This window comes from Cygnus olor, chromosome 21 (genome assembly GCF_009769625.2).
Source record: "Cygnus olor isolate bCygOlo1 chromosome 21, bCygOlo1.pri.v2, whole genome shotgun sequence".
NCBI classification, from domain to species: Eukaryota; Metazoa; Chordata; class Aves; order Anseriformes; family Anatidae; genus Cygnus; species Cygnus olor.
Genome location: NC_049189.1, coordinates 6,009,499 through 6,026,320, shown reverse-complemented (window position 1 = coordinate 6,026,320; position 16,822 = coordinate 6,009,499). Strand labels below are relative to the sequence as shown.

General features: G+C 38.3%; 1 protein-coding gene across 5 annotated transcripts; it reads right to left on the bottom strand.

The window, feature by feature from the left end:
- Positions 1-575: 575 nt before the first annotated feature.
- On the bottom strand, positions 576-16,326 carry PDPN (podoplanin). Of its 5 annotated transcripts, none has more exons than XM_040533937.1 (6): positions 16,014-16,326; positions 4,261-4,346; positions 3,511-3,643; positions 3,011-3,049; positions 2,384-2,485; positions 576-1,710 (listed from the first exon to the last, which is right to left on the bottom strand). In XM_040533937.1, the coding sequence occupies exons 1-6, from the start codon at positions 16,081-16,083 to the stop codon at positions 1,694-1,696; spliced, it is 447 nt and encodes a 148-aa protein (XP_040389871.1). In that variant the 5' UTR covers positions 16,084-16,326; the 3' UTR covers positions 576-1,693. The 5 variants fall into 5 exon arrangements, with proteins under 5 accessions (XP_040389871.1, XP_040389870.1, XP_040389872.1 ...); XM_040533936.1 differs by having other exon boundaries at positions 2,374-2,485; positions 16,014-16,325; XM_040533938.1 differs by having other exon boundaries at positions 2,380-2,485; positions 16,014-16,325.
- Between the last annotated feature and the right edge of the window lie 496 nt (positions 16,327-16,822).

Here is a 16,822-nt window from a genome sequence, read left to right as displayed (position 1 = left end):
CTACAAACCAAAATCTTGTATACAAATATGCTTGATTTCTGAGACTAAAGGAAAGTCTAAACACAGACTTCAGGAAAAAAAAAGTGTTTTAATAGATAGGACAGAAAAGCAGCCATATCTGGTAATCAAAGCCTTTAGATCTAGAGTGGAGTTCTTAGTATAGGCCAGTCTGAAGACAAAGATTACTGAAGTTTAACCTAACAAGATCCAAGTGGAGGCTTTTCAGTTGTATTCAAAGCTTATATTGCTCAATTGAGGTATTTACTAGTCTCTCATCTTACTCTTTTTGCAGTTTATAAACTCATCATCCCCACCACATGAGCGTAAGAACAGTGCTAAAGACTCTAAATTATTTTTTCTCATGTTTAGCTTTGATACAGACTAAATGTTTCAGGTGTTATCAAAGTGTCAAATGTGTCAGAATTGACAAGACAAGTAGCAAAGCTATTGAGGAAATTAAAAAAATAGAGAACAATTACTCTAAAACACGACATAGTTTGCATTGTATTTTCTTTCCAAAGATCAGATCGATATGAAAGTTCATGGCACAAGGAAGAAACAGAAAAACATATTTAGATAAATTGTTTAATACATATTGACCATATGGATTTTAATGATTTTTACACCAAACATTTAATGCCTTAGTTTAGAAAACACGATGCATTGCAGCCATTTGGCATGCAAAGCTTTTACTCTGAACTCTGCATGTTCAGGTACTTCTGCGCTTAATATGCCTTAGTGGAAAGCTGTAGAGTCCAAAGATGCTTTATACCTTACCAATATGCTCAAATCTAGTGTCGTGCACATGTGATCAAGCAGGCTACACTGTTGGAAAATGACAGTTATAAAGAAAACACATATACATTAATTCAAAAGCTTTTACACATCAGCTCTAAAGCGTGCTGAGTAACTGGTTAAAGTTGACCCATCAAAAGTGGGTATTTTCCAAGCACCCTTTAATTCAGGATGTGTATTTCAATCCCTGTGTCTCTGCAACAAGAGGAGGCAGGAAATTCTTGTCGCAGCAGTCAGATGCACAAGCTTTCAGTTGGTAGGTCAGTTCCAGCTGGACCTATCACACTTTGCCACACAATAACGTAAGTATCAACAGCAAAAAATCAGTAACGATAGTGAAAAGGTTTTAGCTTCCAGTACCGAACATTTTCTGAATTTGTATATAATTGGTTCTCTCTGAAGCAATTCCTTCTTTTTGATAAGAAATTTCATATCTTGCCAAACTATACGTTCACTGGATGAACATGCCATAAGCACTTAACCAGCCAAAACACTTGACAGAAAAGATTCTTGATATGTTTTTTAAAGAAATGCATAAAATGTGATGTGAAATAGTCTTTGCCAGCAGCATTTAAAATTAAGCTAGCATACATTACCTGCAAATCATATTTCAGATGTAAATGTCATTGCCGCTGGAGTTTTTTCCTACTGAATAATCTTTTTTCATTCTTCTAGTAAACTCCTGGTTAATAAAAATCCTATGTGAATGTTCCATTCTCTGTAGTCTGTAAAAAATAGTGTTTGGGAGCGTTGTGTGGGATCCCCATAGATCTGGAATTCTTCAACCATATTTTCCATGGATCATCTTCTCACACCAATACAGGAATAGTCTTTAGTTCTTATAAAGTAAGAAGCACTTGCTATGTATTTACTGGCATAGAATGGCTTGGTTGCTTTTTCAACTATTTTCAGGGCCTGTAAAGAAAAAAAAAAAAAAACATGAAGACATTTTATTGTTTTTCATGAAGTTACCCAAATGTTAGGTACGTGATCTGTTTTCCTCCCCTTGCCTGTCTTTCCCGTCACCTCTGTATTTCTCCTCCCAGTTCGTAATTTATTTTCTCCTATCCCTGTTACTGGAAGTATTCGTTTACTGCCCACTGACTAATGCCGAGTGAACAGTATTTGTTAAATGCAATGTGAGTTTTTTGTTTGTTTTTTAACTACTCTAAAATTTGTAAAGCATTTTTGATTGAGTGGCAGCAATGAATGTTATTGGTACTAGCTTCCTTAAATATCCAGATTATTAAGACAAAGATCCCTTGTCAGTGTTCACATGTTGTCCAGCACTTCTAGAACTTGGTCATTCAATTCTTTGTAGTGAGCTTCATGTATGTGTGGTAGACTAACTCCAAACTGCTGCACCTGGTGAGGCATTATGAGAGTGTGCATGCAATGTGTGACAGATCTTTCTGAAGTGTCTCACAGGGGACTTAAAGCACTCACAGCACGTTGGCAGCTCTTTCTGAATAGGTTACTTTTCACAAACTGGAAGTATTAGAAAGTTCAGAAGCTATTCCTGTGACCTTGCTCAGAAGATTCTGCTTATTTGAAAAGCCTGATTAACAATTTACTTACGAGTACCTGCCTGACATCTTCCTTACAACAGCGATTATGATTCCTGCAAGGATTCCAACGGCTACTATGATTCCAATAATTATTCCAACAAGTGCAATAGTTTCCAGACCACCTAAAAGAAGAAATTGGGTATGTTAACTTGTTTCCCATGGAGACCATTGATAACAGGGGCTAGAGATAGAACTGACACTTTTCTGCTGCAGCCCAGTCCTTGGTGTAGATTTCCTTGTTTCTTGTGAACTCTCAGGTGGATTTGATAAGTTCAGCAGTTTTCCTTGTTTTTTTTTTTGTTTTTTTTTTTTTTTTTTGTAGCGTATGTGCTAGATTGAAAACTTGCTGAAGTCACTGAGATGGTCTATTCTGTGCACTGAGACCTGCAAAGCCATCCATACAGTGATTCATAGTCTGTGTAGACTATAGGCCTGCAAATGTGCCTTTGGGCTGCAGGGCTCCGCAAAGATGTGATGAAAAGAGACAATGATCGTGTCAACAGGAGGAGGCAGATCAGGGGGTGTACCATGGCTCCTCCTGACATTGTTTTTAAGAATAGCATGGGCATAACTAGTGCCTTCAAGAAGGGTGTGAGCTGACAATTGAGCTCTCCCTTGTCTTTATAATCAGTTATTTTGTTTAATACCTTTCTCAGTTTTCTCTGGTTTCTCCCCACCCAGTCCACCTGTAAAGTCAGAAAGAGAATAATTACTTAGGTGCTTTATACCAAGTTCTGCATCCCAATTCACAATGACATATCCAAGGAACACTTTTATCAGCTACATCACAACAGTATGAGAGCTGCATTATAGGCTGCTCTTTTGTTGGGACAGGGACTGAGCAAATGAAAAGCTCAAGAGTGAATGCAAGGAGCTCCTTGAAGTTATAGAAATACAAACTAAAATCTAATGAAATGGTTATATCTAATATACACTAGTGGAATTTAAGTCAGATCAGTTTATGTTGTTTTTGTGCATGGAAACTTGTACAAAGTCTTTTTTGTACAGTTCTTTAATTCTGGAATTGAATTTGCATTTGAGAGCAGCTTAAACTTGGTATTTGAATTTTCCAGATATATGTTTAGTAGAAGACGTAAGATTGCAATGTATTAAAATGGAAAATGAAATATTTTTATTTTTTTTTTACCATCAACACTTTCAGTGTTAACTTCATAGTCCGTAGAATTGTCACTGTCTTCAGGCAGGGCAAATGCACTTTCTGTGGTCATTAGTTGTCCAAACTGCAAGAGATTTGTTACACTGTGTAGACTTGTGGGCAGCTAAAAGAGTTGGGGGAAAAACAGAGGGGAAAGAAAACCACAGTATGTTCAGTCTAAGTATGCATTTAAATGTCTTGATCTGCCAAGTGCCCTGAACATGAATTTCTAGCCACCGCCTGTCATCTTTGTGTCCCTTATGAAGAGTGACAAAACCCAAAGCAAGCTGATTTGTCTTTCCTGACGGAGACTTTATAGATCAGGTGAATTCTCAACAGGACTACTAAAGTGCAGGAGAAGACTGCAGAAGGTTGCAGACCTGCGTGTTCTTTTTGATTTTTGTGGTTTTGTGTTGTTGTTTTTTTTTTGTCTGATTGTTTGTCAGTTTGGTTTCGCAGGAGCTAACAGAGAGACAGGGAGTTAGAAGAGGCAAATGGCAATAAAGAAGCAGGTTATGAACGCTTTCTGCAGCACAGGTGAACTGCCAAAAATGTTTTCAGCTTTGTCGCCTTCAACCTACTTGCTTGCAAAGCAAAAGCATCAGCATATGGTCTTTTTTATTTTATAACTCAGAGTTTTTCTCTATAATTCATGATTGTTTAAAATCTAAGCAATGAGTCAAAACCAGGACTGTGAAATCAGGGTAATGGAAAGCAACCTTTATTTAGACTGATACTCACCAGGGTTGGTAATTCTTCAAACTCTGTGTCATTTCTGTCTTTGAAATCAATTGTTGCACTTTCTTCTCCTTCTAGAATTGCACTTGCTGAATAAAATTTTAGAAAATTAAAGATAGATCTTTGTTAGGATTTTACTTGATAGCTGCATGTTCTGGCTACTTTGACATCTAAATTATGTTAAACATGATATATATAGGTAGCACTCAATCTGCCTACCTTTGCACTTGGGCTTGCAAAATTATTTGGACTGACTTTCTGGCTTCGTCTATATTCTTATAGAAAGCCGTAGGACAGAACTTAAGCGCATATCGCTTATAGTGTTTCTGTGTTGTGTCAGGGTTGAACACTAAACACTTTTTCCAAGGGAAATTTTTGTTCAATAGAAGTCGTCCCCTCTGTACGGGTGAATGCAACTACTCCATACTTCAAGTATTAGTATATATATCTGGATGAATTACTTTAAGCATCTTTGCTTTTCTAAAGTAGTAAGAGTTTTCTCCCATCTTTCAGCATAGTCCCAGCCACCACCTTTACTTTTTAGTACTGCCATTAATGTTTATGTGTATAGCTATAGTTTAAAAAATATTACTACACGAGAGGCTTTTTAATGTTGCATACCTTATCTGCTGTAATTCTCACTGTTTTTTTTAAGTCTCCTTTTTTATTCTAGACCTATATGTCATCTATGCTTTTTGGTATAACAAACACTTAATTTTGACCTAAACCATTTCTCACAAATATGGCTAAATATCATCAATAGGGAAAATGAGACATAACAAGGTAGAACACAAAAAATATGTGTACATGAAGATAACTGGCAGTTATCAAGAAAATGTTGGAAGTACACATCGTTTGACTAAGTTGCATGCTGACTCACAAAACTATGACCATACACATTATGATGTTAGTGTAGCGTGATATCTCTTGGGAGTTTTTAATTCACCATGACTGTAAAGCTAGGAGGTGAAGCTGCTTGTTTTGCTGTTGCCTGAGGCATAAGACTTCTGCTAATTCCAGATACCAGTGTTTAAATTTAAGCAAAGAACTAATAATAGACAGACGTTCTCCTGAGCAAAAACATCAGGCATAAAAACCTAAAACTTCTGGGTAATTATTTCCAACATTCAAATTTTGCACCAAACTTTTATTTCAACAGCTGGGGCAAAAGTCCAAATTCATTAAAACCCAGTTTATCAGTTCACACGTTTTCAGCATAATACTGATCTACTGTAAGGAAATATTGCAATGGTAGCTGAAGGTTCTGTGAACGAGAGCCATGTTCGTTCCCTTCAAGCAGCAGAGAGATTTGCAGGGAGAGGTGTTGGAGAAAAGCCTGGATACTCACACATCATTTACCTGTGGTGTATATAAGGTAACCGTTGTCAGCTGCAAATAGGTTAATTATGAACAAAATATCTAATCCTTTTTTCCTTTGCAAGGTAGTTTATACCATAGCATTTCTGCTGTTGAATAGAGTAGTTTGATACAGTACTCTTCATACCTCTGTATTTGGAAAACTTAGTAGTGCTGGAGAGTTGTCTCAGGGAGGGAGATGACAATATTCACAAGTTATTTAATAAGAGAATTTTACTCAACAATTTTATTAGAAATATGAGAAATATTCATGAGGCGTCTATTGTTTAATTAAATATTAAGCAGTGTTTCTACTATTTTCTCTTATTTAGTGACCTGAAAACATCCTCACCTCTTCTGCATTTGAATGTAGACTATTACTGACTAATTAGACCAGTTCTGAGTAGTTAGACTATTTCTATTTCTTATAAAAGACTTTAATATTTATACCTCTAAATGCATTACACTCATGCTGTATTTGATTTAGAGGCAACTAAACAGAATTTTTGTTCTGTGGCTGAAAAATTGGAAAGAATGGGCATTTTACTGTGTCAAAATGAGAAAAAATTAAAATCAATTTGTATCAGCTGTACATATAATCACTTGGGAATTATTTTTCTTTAACTTTAGTTCCATTTAACCTTTATTTAATTTTCAAAAGCCTTCTTTAAATGTAAAATGTACTTTCAAATGAAAAAAGAAAAATTTCATTTTGAAACTAATTAACAAAATGCACCAGCCTTTTTAAAGGAAACATTTCATGCAGAAGAGTGACCTGACATTAAAATAAATAAGTAAATATAATCTCCATTTCCATTTGCCACTGAATTCTATTGGAAACTTGCAAATACTTTCCTTGTTCCCAAAACTAGTATTTGAACCAAATTATTTTGTCATCAGTCTCTAGCAATACAAGACCAAGAGCTTTGTCCCTTCCCCAAAATACTAAACACTGATCTAAACTTGGATTTCTAAATTCATATTTACTTAAGTAATAAGAACTTTATATTTTATATTGTTATTTATAAACCTGCATACAGATACACTTTCTATTTAAGAGCCAAAAGAAGGGTGTGAAAATAGTACTTGAGGCACTAACAGATGAAGAAAGTGTATTCATGTTATGCCAACATGAAGCCTAATATAGCTGGCTAAATAAGCCAGCCAGACTCCCAAAAATGCCCTTATAATTCATGGAACTACTAGAACAGAACAGGGTCTAAGTTATATGGTAAAAATAATGTTTTCATCATTTTTGATCACAAGTATTTATGGGGCTTTACTTCCAGGCATGTTCATTAGCCATCTAAAATATTAGGCCATTTTAAGGTATGGCACTATTCAATAATCCTCAGGCTTGGTTTATACAGTAAAGCCTTTAAGTTAGAATATTGGGATTATGGTATGTATATGTTAAATGTAAAGAAAGAAATTGCAGTAGAGCTAAACATGAATTGTATGGATCAGGTAAGTTTGTGATCCCAGGCAGAAATGAAAAAATCATTTATTCACTAGTGACAAAATAAGCACAGATGGAGAAAACCAATTACCAGAGAAAAAAACCCAGATGGAAAGTGAAATAAGTTTAGTATGTTAAAAACAAGCAGCTCACTCAGGGAAGCTAATTATACCCTTGGCAAGGCAGTAGCTCTCAGCCCTGAAGAATTACCTGACAGTGAAGGCAGGAAAGGAAACAGTGTCATAGAGCAAAGGTGCAGAGAACTAGTGAACGTCACAAAGAATCATGAAAATAATTATTCTTTGTGTGGTGAAGTTATCAAAGGTTCTTGGCGACCAGCAGCATGTAGGAAATCTATTTCAGCACATTTCCCTCAGGATACAGTGACTGACGAAAGGTAATGGCCCAGATTGATCTGACCTAATTTTAGGTTCTTATGAAGGTGCTTAAATAAGGTCTGTGCCCTTCTCTTACAGTCCGTAAAGAAAGGTAAATACTTCCAGAGGGTGATTCAGCTCTCCTGAGATTTGGGTCATCCTCTGGAAGTGCTTTTCTCAACTGTAAAAGGAAACTAGAATAATAAGGCTTCCATATTAACTTCCTAACACTCACAGATTGACCTGATTTCTACCAATACGTGGGTCTTGTTCCAGCCCTGCCCACTCTGAATAATACTGCCTTAAAGCCGAGGTCCTGTGTTTGATGGAGAGTGGTCCCAGGATTGTATTTCCAGGTTTGTTTTATGGACAGTGTCTGGACAGATGTGGTCTAGATGGTGGTGTGTAGGTAAACACGCTGCTGAGCTGCCATCAGAAGGCTGGGAGCTGATTAGTTATCAGTGTCCTGCATTTGTAGGAAGGGATAGCAGAGACCGGACAGCTCTTTGTCAGGGAAAGCTGCAGTAAGCTCAAGGCCAGGCAAATCCTTGGAAGCTGAAGCTAGATAAACTGAAAGCAGTGTTGGTTTGTTTTGAACTTTGTGGATTCTTAGATGCTATAGCATATTGAAAGAGACGTGATGGACTCTGGCACCTTACATGAGAGAGTAAAAGCAGTGTAAAAAGGCTAGCTTTCTCAGATGCCTTTGCAAGAATAAGCCAGCATTGGTTGCAAACAAGCAACCCTTTGATTTCAGATCAATACAGTGTGGGGAGGGAGAATTAAAGGGAGGGCGAAAACAGCCCTGGGAAAAGGCATCTAAATTTAGCTTCAAGCTTTCTAAGTTTTAAAGTTTTTTAAAATATTTAAATGAAATTTGAGAGAATCTACCAGATATGAAACTTCTTTCCCTCTACCCAGGACAAGGCGTATATACCAAGAGAATGTCAACGTAAGGGTGTGTGTGCTTTAATCATTTGGCTTCATCTCATGTGGGCCAAATGTAGCAAGAGCCATAGGGTTAAGTACTGCTTCTGTAAACGTTCTTATCAGTACCTTACAGGAGGCTGTAAATAAAAACATTGCCTCACAGTGCTGGTTTTGTCTGCAGATACTGCTGTGGCCTCTTCTTTTTGCAGCTATACATTGCTGTGGATGTGAATTCATCATTGCATCTCTTTCTGCCCAAGTTCCAGCTGGGTGCATTTCAGTTCAAAGTCCCCAGCTGCTATCAGGCTGCAACTTCTCACACTAGGAGAAAATCTGATGTCCTTAAAAGTTTAATACTGCTTTGAAAACGTTGTGTGGGTAAGCATCCCATGACCCACTTAAGGAAAGATGAGCTCACTACTCATTGTTATTCATAGAGCGACAGTTTACTAGAAAAACCTCTTAGGGTTGCTTTCAAATCACAGTGGTTGTGCTGGAAAGAAGAGCGAGCTGTAAAAATGTTGTCAGTTAGCATTTCTTTCAGGTATCTCCAAAAACAACAAAGATACTTTTGAAGAAGAAGAATGTTGGAGGATCTCCTTTCTTTCCCAGCAGTCTGAGTAAACCCAGATGCCAGTGAGCAAAGGCAGTTTTAAGCCAATATTTTAGCTTTGTCCTTGAGGTAGAAAGCCCTCAAAATAGACTGTTTCCTTCTCTGCAATATGACAAAATTCTTACCAGTAGGTAAAAATTTCTAACTTTAAAGGGTTCTCTCTAGTAAGTTCTCTCTAGTAGTTCTCTCTAGCTGAAAGAGTTTTTTTTTTCCTTTCACCTCTGCTCCTATTAAATATATATACATATATATGTTTTCAGTTATTTATAACAGTTCAAAAAAAACAGGGTAACTGTCAAATAATGGTTTTGATTTTAAAATTCAAGTTTATTTTTACCCATACCTTATCTGTTATCTCACTATTGGAATCTTGTTCAGTTGTAGTTCAGTGGGAACTTCTGTTCCTGGTGGTGGGAGCTTAACAAAAATGTATAATTTCATAAGGTATCTTCCTTTTGAATACATAATTTCTGAGTGGCAGTATTGTAGTTTTCAAATACAATTCTGTTTTCTGTTGTTTGGCTTCATCTTCATTTTTAAATGTACCCCAAATACAGGAGTACCTACCTCCCAGACCTACTTCAGCAATTTACTTTACTTCCCAAAGTAGTTTTCTATTATTTTTCTTTTATTTTATTTGAGAGTTTGTTGTTGTTGTTTTGCTTGGTTGGTTTTAAGGCATATAGAAAAGCATATAGGTTCTTCTTCCTGTGAAATGTTTCAACACTGCCAAATCCAGGGTACACGTTTTTTTGGACTTTTTCTGAAAAATTGAGCTTTTGAAGAATAAAATATACTGGGTTCTCTTTATTTGCGTTCTGAGTTTTGAGCATCTAGACAGTTAAAATTTTCACATTTTGCAAAGCAAAGGAGTTCCTTAATGTGAGATCTGCAATTCTTGTTTGCACCTGTGGCTCCTGCAAAATTCATTGCATCTGTGGTGTCCTCGGAACTTTGTATCTTCAGCCCGTTTGGGGCCACAGCATTTACATTTTTTTTCCTGTTAGTTTTTTCTGGAAGTTGGATTAGTGTGTCATGCCCTCATAAAGAAATGTCCTGAAACATGTTTAAGTGCTTAGACTTTGTATTGTTCAGGAGAAAGTACACTCTGTCTAACAAAATCCTGGAGTGCTTATTGCTGCTTCCCTATGCAAAGATTGACCGGCTTTGCTTTTTGTAGCAGAGGAAGCTGGATGACAAAAATACTTTGAACTTAGGCAAGTGCTTGCCAGTTGAAAACTCATCCATGATGCACAAGGAAGGATTTAGTTAAACCTTATTTAGAGCACAACTGACTTTGTTCGTCTATTCCATGTGGCTCATGATGACAACATTTTGCTGAATTTTCAGAACTGTTTCCTTTGGTCACCACACCCTGCTGCAGCTGGTTTCTATTGCTATGACTGGGTTAGCCAGAGAAACTAAGCCAGATTTTAAATCTACAGTGCAGAGTAGCAAGGAAACGCTCAGCTGTTTCTAAAGTAAATCACATCTTCTGAATGCTGCAATATACTGTACATTGTCCATATGTGGATACCCTCAGGAAGGCAAAACAAAAAGCACATTTTAACCAGGGCAGATGTAAAGGAAAATCAGTTGCTCTTCGTGTGCTTACTACACGTATGTGACCCACAACCAAAGTTATGAAACAAAGCCACAGGAGGAAAAGGTGGTAACTTACTAAGCTTTTTCTATTATGATAAAGTTGGCCACAAACCTGTGGTTAAGGAAAACAGTATCTAACTCCATTATGGGATATTTCTTTCTAAACTATTCATGTAGAACTAAGTCTTCTAAGGCTTCTGGTTTTAATAACGTTGCTGTGTCACTGATTGTCCACTGTGTACACTGACCTCAGAGTTGCTCTCTCATGAACCTGTCTAAAAACCCACTTTCTTAAGGATGATTGCTGCTGCCCCACAACCAACCACAAGGTTGCCCTGCTGCAGTCCTATGAGCAATGTTCTGTTTTCTGAGCAGTAAAGGTCTGATGGGGGCAACAAGACTGGAGGTATGTGATCAGGGTGTGAGTCTCTTTTGGATCATTCTGGGCTCATTTGGATCACCTAAAACTGCAGCACTGCGGTACTGTTTATCACAGCAGGGCTGGAAGGGAAGGAGTGTTGGGGCTGGGACTCTCCAAGGGACCTCAGGTTGACAAGGAGAAAAGTACAGGATTTCATGCAGTGGATCGACAAATTTTACAGGGTATGCAGCAGAAAGCAGACAGTCTGTGTCCAAATATGGTGGTCTGTGAATACAGATGAAAGGAATTAAGAAATTACTTTGGATACAGTAATAAAAGAATCTTTTTCTCTGATTCACTTCCTGCCAAAAACTCCGAGGCCATAGCTATCCCCTCTTACAGCTGCCAGCTCGAGGAAGCTACTTCCTGGGGTGGTTTATCACAACCATCACAAAGGTTGCTAGCCCCTTAAATGTGTCAGCAGAACTGTTTGTGTGATCATTTCCTAACTCATTTCTTTGAAATATGTATGCTAAACACTAGAACTGGAAACTGGTTGGCCTTTAATTTTGTTCACAATGGTTCTTGGCTAGTTGCTGTGGATTGCCACACAATGTAACGTTGCCAGCAAGCGAGAGCCATTCAAATATGTTTAGTCTGACATTCATCCTAACTAATACACAAGCTAATGTTTGGATGGGTTTCACAGTCATAAAAACATTTTAATATGTATTTGGAATGAAGTATATCCCCTTTAGACATCTAGCAGCAGCTCGTGTACTACTCAAGTCCTGTGAATAAAGTGCCTGCTTGCCTGAAATGGGGTGCGCAGCTGAATTGTACCCTTGCAAAGGATTTTTGATACAGTTTAAGCTGGATGTTGTAGTCTTTAAAATCAAGAAATACAATGGTGGACAAGCACGAGCACGATAAAGCAACAGGAGAACGTATACAACACCACGGTTTGTTTCCTTTTAAGTCTTTGGCCAGACATCTGAGACAGTGAGTTGGAAATAAGTCATAAATTTGTTTAATAATTTTTCTCATTTTTCTTTAAACTTCCCAGCGCCCCTGTATTCCCAATCGTGTGTTTTGTTACCAAATAACAAGGAGCAAGCTGCACACCACCCAGCTAAAGGAGCTGTGCTGCTGCCTTAACTCAAGCTGCGGATGGGGTTTGTGTGCCCGCAGAGCGGCGGAGGCCGCCTGGAGGCTGCCTGCCTGCAGCGTGGATCTGGGATGCAGGGGCAGAGCAGGACCTGGCAGCATCTGGGTTCCATCCTGTAGTCCCTGACCGCACTCAGACAAAAAGCAAACAAACCAACACAACAAACAACTGAGACAGAGACTTTATGTTAGAGCTGGGCAAACAGTAGTTTTTTCTGTGGTACGCATGTATGGTTTGCCTCAGATGACACAAGAAGGAAACACTGGGTGCTTCTGTCAGAGGCCACAGCCTGTACGCTGTGGGCTAACCTTGCTTTACTGTTTTTTGATTATCTGTTAATATGTTCTTTTATCTCTCTAGGTTGTCAGCTGCTTATATTTCTGCAGATGGTTTAGAAGTGCTAGATCTAGGGTAAATGTATGGTTTCAGTGGAAGCTATTGAATTACAGGAGCTGAGAATCCAGTCTCTGTTTCCCGTTTTTACTGTGCCACCTGAGTTAATGAAAGGCCCACTTGTGAGCTTTTAAATATGACCGTTTCCTTTCTGTACAAAATTACACAGATTCAAAAACTTAACTCCTAGGTTTTGAGAAATGGCTGCACAAGCATCCCTGCTTTTCCAATGAAAAATGTGCTCTCTGCTGATCTTTTTACCAAGATGCTGCAACGTGCACTCACTAATTTGCAGGCCCACTAACTGAGATTTAGTGAGACGTTTTTGTGGTAATTAAATTTTGGGTATGGGATATGTACAGCTAGATTCGTATCCAGCTAATATAGTCGTCGAGAGGCACATACAGAGGCACGCAAAAGTGCGCTCATCCACGATGCAGCCGGATGCAGGGTGGAAGTCCCGCGTGCTCCATCAGGGCAGAAGAGCCAGAGCAGGCAGTGCGGTGGGGCAGCAGGCCTAGGGGAAAGTCTCCTGGGGCATTTATGGAGCAGTGATCGTATGTATGAAGAGCTGCGACTGTGTATATGGAGAGCTGCAACCTTCTGCAGGTCCCTTACTTCGGACCTTACCGACACAGATCTGACCTCTGAGGGGGAGGCCTCAGTTCTGCCAGAACTGGAGGGAAGATTTTAGGCATAAGGAAATGAGTGTATCTCTGCAGAAATTGTAGCAAAATGCTATGTGAAATACTGTAGCAAAAAGATGACTTAAAGTCATGGTTTATTTGCTCTAATAACTGAAAATACCACAGACACAAGCCTAGCTTTTCATTCCCATTTGCACTCACATGTGAGTCTTTGTTTTGGTTGTTCACTTTCTCTCTTACCTGCAGTTACAGGATTTGTTTTTTCAGAAGAGTTTAGAGGTGCCTAACTTCACTGTTTATCTTCACTACTGAACTGGCAGTGGCAATTGGGTAGATCAAGATACATTTGGAGAAACCTTTTCTTGCAATTTTTCAGTCCGCGTTTTTGATTTTGAAAAATTTAGAAAGCTTTGTAGACTTCCATGTTTGACTGTAAACTTCAGTTTCCTTTCTTACCATGTAAAAACCTTTTCATCTCAATTACCCTACCTGTCCACGTGCTAACCTTGAGACCAAACCCAATGTAAAGTAATGTGACCTAGCATAGACCTGCTTTATTTTGAGGCTTGCATAAGGAGGCATTACGTAGTATTTGCCTCTGGTTAAGATCAGGCACATGTACAGTTGATGCAGCTCAAGTGACATGTGGAAACTTGTTAACAATCATGTTAATTTTTGTTCATGTTATGTGACAGCCTACAGAGTAATCCTCTTATCCTCAATGATACTTGCACCATAGGAAAGGTTTCAAGTCAGGAAATGTGTTGCCTCTAAAGCATTCATTGGAATACTTGTGCTTTTCATCATGTGATTAATGCTGTGCCCAGAAACATTTTAGGCTAACTTCCATTTCATTTCTTTTGATCCTGTGTGCTAAGCTTTGCCTGAGGTTTTTATATGCTGAACAGGATCACAGAAAGACAAATATGTATCTCCTAGTCATTCAAAAGGAAATGCTTTAGTCTAAAAATTCATCAGGTTGTGTAGGGTGCTCAGGGCTGTCCTTGGGTGGTAAGTATGACCAAATACTTGGCTCTTTCAGTCAGGATTTAAATCAGGAATGGATAATACAAAGTATACAGGAATGGGTTTATAAGTAGACAGTGAGGTAAGATTTGTTATTAGGTTTTCTTTCTGTATTTCTGCTAATTTCTGTCATTAATTTTACTTGGAAGCTCACATATAAAGAAGGAAATGAATTAATTTTCTTCTTTTCCACATCAGTATTGTGTTTTATCCTTTCACAGCTTTGTTCTGTATTGCTTTACATGACCCAGTTAAAAGAGCTTTATCCTTTCTGTTGGAAACCAAGTTACTGACTTTGGGATCAAAAATTCCTGTTAAGATTTCCTGGGTTTGTGCTACTCTTAACAGAAATCTTCTGCTTAAAATACTTTAACTTTTTTGAGTCGCGGGGTTTCAACCTCATTATTGCTGGGCTCCTGAACTCAGAGTTGAGAGAAAATATCCTTAAAAACTCCCCAAAAGCCTTAAGATGGAAGATCTCTTTTCTTGAAGTTCTGGTATCCTAGAAACTGCTTAAGATAATTCTGTAAAATGGTGGTTTCTTTTTGTCGTCTTGTTAATGGCTGTAAATTTGGGGATATTTAATACTGGTGCTTGCTAAGGATCAGCTAGCTGGGAGCCAGTGATTTGAGCCTTAAGTTTCTAGGACAGAGAAAAGCAATATTTGGGAATTGACTAACATTGATCAGTTTTAGATTTTCTGTGAAATTTTGAAGTGTAACTCCAACCTTTGAGACACTAAGAACACCAGGAATGCCAATTAAGTTGCAAGCCAACATTTACCCATCCTGCATATTGATACAGCCGTTATTTCCAGCAGAACGATACTGGTTGGCACCAGGCTAAAATCAGGCCACATCCCAAAATCCAAGTCAGAAAAATGGATTTATGCTTTGGAAAACTAGTGGGTTGAGTTTCGGGTCGCTGTGTTCAGAGAAGTGTTAGCTGGCCCAGGGAATGCCTGTGTCCTGCAGCAACGCTTGCTGTGCATGCTGTCTGCATGGGCGTCCGTCGGGCCCGTTGCCTGATGGCCAGCTCATTCAGACTGAGTCAAATGCTAACCAGACTAAACTTGAATGTGCTGTTCCTGGAATCAAGTACTGTTCAGGACAGTTCTGATTACTGTCAGTAAATCACTCTTTGCTTTATCTTTAGTAAGACTTAAAATCTATTATATTTTAAAGTATATTTGGTATTTTTCTTATAAAATTCAAAAGAAATAGTTCACAAAATTAACTTTTCCTGGGTAGATACATAACATTTCTCAAATCTGTCTTAGGTAATAATTCTTCCTCTTTTAGCTTCCCTCACTTAAGTATATTGCCTATGGCCAAATTATTACTAGCAGAATTCTTGATAAGGCGTGAGTTCCAAGTTGTGGTAATGCCTCTAAGCGTAGAAGTTAAACTCTTGAATGGAAAGATTTATAGGTGACTTTCATAGCAGGCAGTTTCACCATCGAAATTTCTGTTATAACTAAATTACTGCTTGCAGTCTTCTCTGCATATTTTATATGGTGAAACTGAAGACACTTCCAAGGGCTGCTGATGTAATGTTTTCGCTGGCTGCTTCCAAACTATTCCTTCCCTTGCACATACGCACAGAAGTCTTTTCTAATAGAGCACAACTCTAACCATCTGAAAACTTTTGATGCGCCTCTTTCCTGCTACAACCATAGTATATGCTCAGTGGTAGCATAAGAATTAAAAGGAAGAGTTTTATAAACAGGACAGAGCAATTGTATCATCTATTAGTAAGCACACAAACTGTTAAATTAAAGGAAATCACTGGAAATAATTTTAAACAAAGTTTTTTTCTTACCTTCTTCAGCAAGCGCTATGAAAGGCACACTCCCTAGAATGAAGATGAAGAATTGAACTTTAATAAACATCTTTCCTCGGCTTAGAGAAGAGCTTTCCAGTTCTGAGACCAGATGGATTTAGATTCTGATAACTTTTTAGAGGCAGGCGAGAATCAAGAGTGCAAAAAGAAATCACTGCAAAAACTACTTTGGTATTCCAAGTATTCCTTTAGCTGCTGTTGCTAAAGGGGGAAGGTTTTCCCAGATGATAACTATACAGCTAAAGCAAAGTGTCTGAGTGGAGTCAGCATTTTTTTGTTTAGCCAAGGGGTGGGAGGGGAGCACGCCTAAGGTGGTCTCAAAAAGAAGAGCCAGACCCGCCCTCTGCACTCTGTTTGGTCAGTACTAAAATTATGAACTCAGCCCAGGTTTAAAGTTACAGGAGCTGTCATGGCTTTCAGAAGACTTTTATTTAGCAAAGGGGGGAAAGGGGACTTAGGCAGAGCGAGGTGTTCAGGGAGCTCCCTCCCTTCTGCAAACTCTCCTTAAAAATATTTAAGGACCAACACTAAGTATATTTTTCCTGTTATTTCCAGCAGTGAATTGATGTTGTTTTTATTTCAAAGTGAGCCCCTATGTTTATATAAGTAGGTTTGGTAATGAATGTGCTTTTAGAGATACTGAAATAGTTTCAGAACGGGGTATTTAATTCTGTAGTAAATAGTAACTGAATGTTTCTGCGTGTCCAAGTCTCTTTCAGCTTGTGTCCTCAAGTGCTATGCTTGCTGTGCTCTAACATTTATCTTTGTCCACAGGTTTTCAAGCCTGA